This window comes from Syzygium oleosum, unplaced genomic scaffold (genome assembly GCF_021117445.2).
Source record: "Syzygium oleosum isolate NSW1041296 unplaced genomic scaffold, Sole_v2.1 Sole_v2.01, whole genome shotgun sequence".
Taxonomy (NCBI): domain Eukaryota; kingdom Viridiplantae; phylum Streptophyta; class Magnoliopsida; order Myrtales; family Myrtaceae; genus Syzygium; species Syzygium oleosum.
This window is the reverse complement of record NW_026607485.1, coordinates 20,717,798-20,726,227: the sequence shown is the minus strand read 5'-3', so window position 1 is coordinate 20,726,227 and position 8,430 is coordinate 20,717,798. Positions and strand designations below refer to the sequence as shown.

The window sequence follows — 8,430 nt, the reverse complement described above, 5'->3', positions numbered from 1 at the left end:
TCGACTAATAAAAGCTTGGATCCTTCAGACAACGGTGAAAGTCATTGAAAGAAACAATGCTGTACTTCACAACAACAACATGAAACTTGGGCCATTGTTGACCCAATTCAAAGCTCAAGAGTCATCTATACATTACCAGATTAACACTCCCCTCCTTCCTCCTCGCACTCGGGAAAGCGCCTTTGCGACTCGCTTCTTGATCGAAGTCTGTCCGATTAATTAGTGGCAGCGTGAGATTAATCGCCACTCTTGATGCGTCAGTTCTTCACCATTTGATCATATGGTGGCTTGATGCATTATGCTAACCGTCAAGGATCGATCCCTCTACACGATCCGGCAATTCAGCTCCAAGAGGATGATGGCGAGAGTATCCCATCAGTCGGACTCCATTTCGCGGAACGGAAGCGGCACCGCCTTCACTGCTCTGAAATTTCCCACGTTGTTCAAGTGTTCGTTCTCCAGTCTGCACGAGGGAAACAGCGAACGCAAGTTCGGAAGCCGAATTCAGTACCTTTCTTTCCATGAAAAGAGCGTAATAGTTCTTGAAGGCCACGTCGAAGAGAGATCGTTTACCTGTAAAAATTCCAATGACCACGTCGAATGACTTCCAGAGAAGCCAAGAAGAATTCCAGCAACCTCGACTCCACCGCTCCAGGGCGAAACCCTGTCACCGTCTCCACCCATGCAACCCTCAAAACTACATTCAAGGCCTGCAAATACATTTGCATTTTCTCCATTAGAAACTTTTAGAGAAAATGAACAGAGATACGCAATGCGGGTGCTTACAGCGAGGCCTCTTGACTTGATCAATTTCGTTATCCATGCCCTAATTGTTAAGGAGAAAAAGAAAACCCTAAGAGAGAGAGAGAGAGAGAGAGAGAGAGAGAGTGGCTTACGATGGAGATGTAATAGATGCTCTTACGCTTGAGAACCAACTCGTCTCTCAACCACGGGTTTCTCGATTTGGGGTTGAGAAACCCCCAATCCCTAACAAAATCCCAGTACAGCTGATACATGGTGGCGATGACGGAGGTCACCAGGACGACACCGAACCACAGGTGGTCGGGTTGCCTCGCGTACGTGATCCTTGCCCCGGCTGCCACCATTGCCGACATGTACTTCCCCATGTTGGCCAGATGGATCGTGTCACAGTCGTCGAACCACCTCCTGGCGCACTGTTCAAAGGAAGCGATCAGAAGGGTTGCCACAGAAGTTGCAACATACAGATCTTAGTTAGCTAACTTAAAAGGATCTAAAATATTGATTACCTGCATGGCACGCCAGTAATAAGGCAAGAACGAAATGACGTACGCAAGTTCTCTGTAAAGCCTTCCCGATTTGCATGTTTCGAACTGGTGCGTCTTGAAACTTCCGGCCAAGAAGTAGCAAGCCGTGGACTCCATGTGCCTCAACAATGGTATCTGCAACCAGTAAGAAGATGATTCAGATGATGAATCTGCATATTTCGCATCATTCGGTCGGCTAAATATAGAATCGTTCGCGATGATCAATTCTTGAAATTGTTACCTGGCTAGTGAGTTGATCAGCCATAAAAAAGTCAACCATCAGAACCTGCACTCAACGAGTTGGGAAACTCATTTAGACATTGTCAAAGTAGATTATAGTGCAGCCATGAGGCGGTGTTGTCGCTCAAATTCTTCATTTTTGGCTAATTGAACCCCATTTAACATAACTTCCAAGTGTGAAAGAAGTAAAAAACTTTAATAACAAAAGAGGCCAATACATTATGTACCTTATAAAATGGAGAGAAAACTATGTTGCGCATAATGCGAATGAAGCAAAACCGAGTCGAGCGGTAGAATATGTCAATCGGGCAAACCAGCACGGCGAAGGAAATCTGTAAACATTTGCATAAAACGCATAAGATCACTAATGGCCACTATATAGCTAGTTACCTAATCCTCACAACACGAAATTAGTATAGCACAAGATTTATTAACCTAACTGATTTTCTAGAGGGGAAATAAATTATGGGCATTGAGAGTAAGAAGCCGAATGCTAACCAGAAGCAGGACTCCCGGTATGGCGTCGACTTGGCTAGGCGAGAAGCCATTGGCCCGCAGGAGGAGGTGGAGGATCATGGCGCCGACCACGGTGGTCATGATGGTGGTGCACATGAGGAAGGCGTCGCGGTACTTGAGGGCGGTGCTCGACGAGAACTCGAATATGAAGTTGTGGTTGATCCTCGTGCCCTTCCACAGGAACAGGTTGCACCCGTACATGAACAGGTGCAAGCTCAACAATGTGAAGACACTGCCCCAAGAAAAGGGAACAAAAGAGCATGAGATCAATCGTATTAAGACAAATTAGCATTGTAATTACAGAAAATCGAAAGATCCAATACATTAAAATATTAATCACACCTGAAGACAGGGTAGACAGTTTCCATGTAGCCCATGTCCGTGCTGGGGTTGAAAATACCAGCTATGTGCGCCAAAATCGCGTATATGCTAAATAATGTCACAAATGAACCGGTGAACAAACCTGCAACCCCAAAAAGGTAAAATTAGTCAAATTTCAATTCAAATTGGCATGGCAAAAAAAAAAGCATACATTCATTTTACTTAAAAGGGTTAAAAGGGTTTGATTTACAAATTAGCATCGTGATATTAATATTTTTCTAATGGTGTATGATCGTAACAATATTAATTAATTCTTTACCAACAAAGAAGGTGATCATGTGAGACTCTTTGTTATGCTGAGGCTTCAAGAACTTCATCGCCTTTTTCCTTTCGTTGTTGGCGAAGTGCTTTGTGAAGATGGACTCCACTTCGTCCATTAGCCTCACCACCTTAATTATCAAATCAAAGCACGTCATCTTCGTACAATTTTCCAAAAATCACCTTAATCGAAAGTCAAATTTAATAATACTAATCTCCACCCATTCGCGCATCTTGTCATAAATTCGATTTAGAATATGTACAGAATATAACAACATCATGGAAAGTCGAATGCACATACCTTGTCTGAACTTATGAAATGAGATTTCTTCACTTCTTTTAGATAACTTGTCGATGCCTGTCTCTTTGCCACCTGCTCATCCAAAAAGAAAAAACCTAAGCTTTAGTTTAATCTCCTTTCGAAATTTTTTTTTTCTGATTTTTATCATATAAATTATTTAAAAAAAGTGCTAACAAAAAATGTTTATTATCATCAATAAAAATATTTAGACAATTCTTATGCACTCATTTTGCAAAGCAGTAAACACGATTAAAATTAAGAAAATATTTCAGTCCCAAAAAGTTTTTAGCTCGGGCCTTACCTTGTCGAATTTCTTGAGTATCTTCGTAAAAGCCATCATATTCAAGGAGCTGCCAAAAATAGCAAATTTATATCAGGCCTTGTGCCCATAACATATTCAAAACAATTAAATGGAGTCCTACACATACATACGTAGATACATACATATATATATATATATATATATATATATATATATATATATATATATAAATGCAACATTCTCCAATTGGGCAAGCTATCTTGTGATAGCCTTGTTAATATTAATTAAAAACAAATTAATTCTTGGCGCTATAAGTTATATTTTTTGGAGGAATGCCAAGGATACCAATACTAATTGCAGAGTTATTAATTAATCAACTAAATATTATGACAGATAAATAAGTTGACATTTAATTAATTTATATCCTGTTCAAATTTTATTTATAGGATTCTGTCGTGGTATTCCGCAAAATGATCTTAGTACAGCTATAGTGTTACCTGTAAGTTTTCAGCAGACCAAGGCCTTTGTACAGCTCCACAAAAGCTCCCCTAATCATCTTCTCAGCGTACTGTACCTTCTTCCTGTTGATGAAATCCGCCGGCCCATCTTTCCTTGGGTTGTTCACTAGGTCCTCCCACAGCATCGACGTCACGGCGGTTATCATCCGGGTCGGCGTCGTGGCCGGGATGTCGATCCTCATCGTCATCTTCGGCTTCCCGTTGCTCTTCGTCTTCAACCTCGCCGCGGCCCCCACGAAACTCACCCCGTTCCTCTCGAACGCGGCAATCACGTCGTCCGTCTCTGAGGTCTCCGTGGGGGTCTCGAGCAACTCCGTTGGGGCCTCTGTGGCAAGATGACATACAAAAGATTTCGATTTACTAACATATAAATATTTTGCTTAGACATGTACATAGCATCTGTTTAGATCGCGAGCACCCTAACACTAATTGAGCCGATGAAACCTTTGATTAACTTAATAAATTGAGTCGATTTATCACCTTAACACTATGATTTAATGTTGAAGTTTCTATGGTCATTATCTTTTTGGTCACAAAGCTAAAGTATTGAGTTGATTGATGATATGTTATTTTCCACATTGCTGGGTCACTTTCCGAACAAAGAGTAAGATGAAAAAGCCCATCACCTGTTGGGTTTTTAGTGTATGGTTTGGTCACGCAACTGGGTATATAAGATTAAACGCTGAAGTCAGCATAGCACTTGGAATTCTGAGAGAGTGTTTGCATGCACTCGGTACATGTAAGTTCGCTTCATCTCGATCATTAAATCATGTGAAGCTCATGTGGACTTATAATATTTAATAATGGAGATGAAGCGGGCCTATATGCTTCAGATTTTTTGCCGAAATTCGACGATGTACATTTGCTGACAGTTCCTTTTCTGATGAATCGTTCGGACCTATCTCTTTAATCATAGCTGTCAAACTTTGGCGTAGAAAAAAAGGTCAAAGGTGTCAAACCATGTTCAGATATATAAACATTGCATGTGGAGGATCTCAAATTCATCTAAATCGTTGAATTTAGGGTATCCCTATCAACGTGATGGACCTTGAGTGTATCCCATTAAAATTTAATAATTAAAAATGTTCCTGGAAAAGAAATTTCGCGATTTGTGATGATAATTAATAGGGTTTTGAAAATCATATATCGCGTAAAGGGAATATTTTATGCCTTTGTCACCGTAAACTTATATTTAGTATTTCTCATGAAAAATTATCGGTCCAGATTTATCCCGACAACAATATCATATGATCACCATGACTAATACGTGAGATTTTTGGCTTTCTTGTCCTCATGAATTGCGAGTCATGAAGAGGAAAGCGATAAGCAAGTAATTTATGATTTGTAACTTAATTGCGATGTCCAAAGATAACTAAAATGCACGTCACATGTCAGCAACACAAAACCGTTTTTAGTTCAATTTTGACCATCCCTTTGCAGTTTCATCTGTGTTCAACACTATGTCCGACCATAATCATTCTTGCTGAGTTGGCTAGCCAATATCATGAATTTCTACGAGAAAGTACCGATCAAGCATCAGAAGAGTCACCTGAAAAACTGGATGTTCGAGTCGAGGATGGCCACGAGGAGCGCAGAGAAGCCCCGCCGCTCGCCCCCCTGAATGACTGGGAATTCTTCTGGCGCCGGTCGGCGAGGATCTGCTTGAGGTCCAGCAGGATCTGGAGCTGCTTGTTGAGCGCATCTCCTCTCTCGAGAAACTCATCCTCTCTCGACTGGTAGAACCAGTTCACCTTGTTCAGCTCCTCGTTCAGTTGCTCGAAAAATACGTTAACCTAATTTAACGAGATATTACTCATTAGACAGCATGTAACTATTATAATAATTATTTGTTTCATAATTGTTGTTTAACAATTGACAGATTAATCTACTAAGTAAGTGATGTTATCCCTTTCAGAAGTTACCTCATCTTCTTCAGAAAACAACTGAACAAGCTCGTTCTCGTAGACTTCGTGCTCCGCTTCTTCTTCTTCTTCTTCCTCTCCGTCCTCCATGTCCCTCGTGCTCTTCTTCTGTAGAAAATTTAGGTTGAAGCTCTTCATCCTACTCACTTTTTTCATGTGTAAATAAATAAATTAATTAATTAATAAAAGGGTGTCTTTATTTGTAATTCTTTCGTCGGGGCAAGCCTCGCACTCTTTCTGTTACTCCCTCACAATTGAATCGTGAACATGTAGATCTTAGAAACGTTTCCTATGCACTTACGAGGGATATTCACGATTTTGAAGGAAGTGCAAAAAAAGTTACACTCACAAAACTCGTGGAAGGTATACAGAAAGGTACCAAAATTTTTTTTTTTTGTTTAATTCTATCATGGTTATGAGCGAAGAAAAATGGATTTTCCAAAAATAAGGTCACGATATTCTTGGAGTCTAATTGAGAAGAATCAGAATTTGGATTTGATAAAACTATAAAAGGAAATTTGCTTAGACAGCTTTAATCTTTTTATTTGCCGGCGCAGTCGCCAACCCGGTATCCTTAATCAAGAATTTTCTTTTATTAAACTAGATAAAATATGCGGATGCAAAAACCAAATTAACTTTATTGGGCAGCGAAAAGAGGAACCCATAACGGTTTTAGTAATAATTAGTCCTTAATTAATTCTAACATCACGTTGAATAGGACACTGGCTGTCGTCAACCTATTGAAAAAACAACTATAGCTAATACAAATGGGTGTGTGGGTGTGGGTGTATAGTATATAGTTTAAATTAAACATACTTAAGGGCCACCTTTTCAGTAGTGCTTCCTTCTCAGTCACTTTCGCTAATGGGGCGCTCCCCAGCTAATTTTTCCAGCGATCAGCACCATCTTAGTGGAATTGAATTTGGACTCACAAGGACAAAAGGCAAATGGAATTTTACGTGGTTCGCGACTCGCCAGGTGCAAGTAATTCTTTGGGTTTCTTCTTCATCCCCAGAAGAGAGAGAGAGAGAGAGAGAGAGAGAGGTCCGTGGGATCAAAGTTACGTAAAAAGGAGACCCTGAAAGACCAAAGTACCCGAAAAGAAGGCAAACAGCGGTGTCGATTTAGGATTTGTGGACACACCCCTGAACTTTTGCCCGAAAATGACCGAATAAGCTTCCCTTTTCTCTCTCCCGTATGACCGCGAGCACGCAACACAACCAGACACCGAAAAGAATGGAAGACAGACCGACAACTCAAGATCACCCATAAAACTCTTGTTCGAAATGCTAAACACAAGATTCGCCAATAACTCTAGGGATGTATATCAAGACCGACATGCTTACCGCTCGTTTTAGTATACCTAGCATTACTCGAAACTTGTCGCGCTTTATGTTTTCATGCAACCCTTTTTTGCTTGAACCTTAGCAGTTTCGATTTGGAAGAGAATATCATGGATGAGAAGAATTTCCGTGTCCAAAACATGCATGCTCGTCTACGTACCTGCATAATATCCGTGCTGCTAGCTGACTTCCGGAACTTGCCGGCAACTTTCTTGACCATGGAACGAATGGGGTCGAAAATGGACAGGCCGAAGTCACGGTCGACTTGCTGAGGTTGCTTTGGTTTTCTCGAGAGCTTGATCTTCTTGACGTGCTTCTTGAGTTGCCAGTAGTTGACGAAGGCGTCCTTCCATTCTGGGATGAGCTGAGCCTCGAGCTCCTTTGAGAACTTCACCATTTCAAGAAGCTCAGTAGAGAGAGACAAGTCCTGAGGAGAAAAAGAAGAAGAGGACGAGCTTAAAGGTGTGAGAGGGATGTGATCGGGAGGCTTATATACACACAAAGCAAAGAGTCGTGTAGAGAAAAAAGATGTGTGTGATAGAGAGAGAGAGGGGTTGCTTGTTGGTAATGGAACATTCTTTTGATTTTCTCATTCATTGTTTTTATTTTATTTCATCATGAATTAGTGGAAAATTTTGCTTATGGTAATGGGAGTAAACAGTGGAAAACACCACTAAAGTATATGGTATTCCTCTTTTGATGTATAAAATCTAATAGAATAGAATCATGAGTGTTGAATCCATCTAGAGTAGGGGTGTGCATCAGTCCCGGTTCAACCTGAAAATCGAACCGAAGTGGCCGGTTATGGGTGGTTTTCGGGGGACCGATTCGGATCCCAATTCCAAATTTTTGGAACAGGGATCAATTCGTCCAATTCCCGATTCCACGTAATGAATTGGACCGTCCGGATTGGACTGACGGATTGGTCAAGATTTCTTAATTTTTTATATATTTTATTCTGAAGTAAACCCTAATTAATAAATTAATTTTTTTCTTTTAACCCACTTGTAGGGAATAGAAGAAACCAAAAAAGTATCTCTGGTTCCGAGACCAACCCTACAACCGGACTGGATCAGTCGGTCCGATCTGATTTTGTTCTAGCACCGGGTGGACCGATTCCCGGTTCCAAGAATGGGGAACCGATCCTACCCAGTCTAGTTCCTGATTTTAGTGTGTAAACTAACCCACCCTGACATTGATCGCCTCTAATATAGAGTCCCATGAGTCATTTATGAAAATCATCTAGATAGCTTATGCTGATAACTGAATCAACCGGTGCTCATGCACATCCTCTCAGTTCGGGCCTTTTGCCTATAGAAAAAAGTGTTGTAAATTAAGTCGAATCGCAATCGATCACAACGGAATTCTAACTGTTAGAATTCCGCAAGATGCCATTGTATATT

The 8,430-nt window shown here is 40.8% G+C and overlaps 1 protein-coding gene across 1 annotated transcript; it reads right to left on the bottom strand.

The window, feature by feature from the left end:
• Window positions 1-273: 273 nt before the first annotated feature.
• Window positions 274-7,437, bottom strand: LOC115688393 (phosphate transporter PHO1). The gene is made up of 15 exons (XM_056319924.1): window positions 7,168-7,437; window positions 5,685-5,778; window positions 5,312-5,555; window positions 3,742-4,087; window positions 3,284-3,332; window positions 2,983-3,054; window positions 2,683-2,812; window positions 2,385-2,505; window positions 2,025-2,274; window positions 1,754-1,858; window positions 1,528-1,572; window positions 1,269-1,421; window positions 897-1,175; window positions 574-710; window positions 274-463 (listed from the first exon to the last, which is right to left on the bottom strand). Exons 1-15 carry the CDS (start codon window positions 7,422-7,424, stop codon window positions 376-378), a joined length of 2,370 nt encoding a protein of 789 aa, XP_056175899.1. The 5' UTR covers window positions 7,425-7,437; the 3' UTR covers window positions 274-375.
• Between the last annotated feature and the right edge of the window lie 993 nt (window positions 7,438-8,430).

Bases quoted from the DNA above. Each gene is read 5' to 3' on its own strand.
- LOC115688393 (XM_056319924.1), bottom strand. From the start codon at position 7,424: ATGGTGAAGTTCTCAAAGGAGCTCGAGGCTCAGCTCATCCCAGAATGG. The intron at 2,275-2,384 runs GTGTGATTAATA...TTCTTGGGGCAG, and splicing joins ACTGTCTACCCTGTCTTCAG to TGTCTTCACATTGTTGAGCT. The intron at 1,422-1,527 runs GTAACAATTTCA...TACTGGTTGCAG, and splicing joins CTGATCAACTCACTAGCCAG to ATACCATTGTTGAGGCACAT.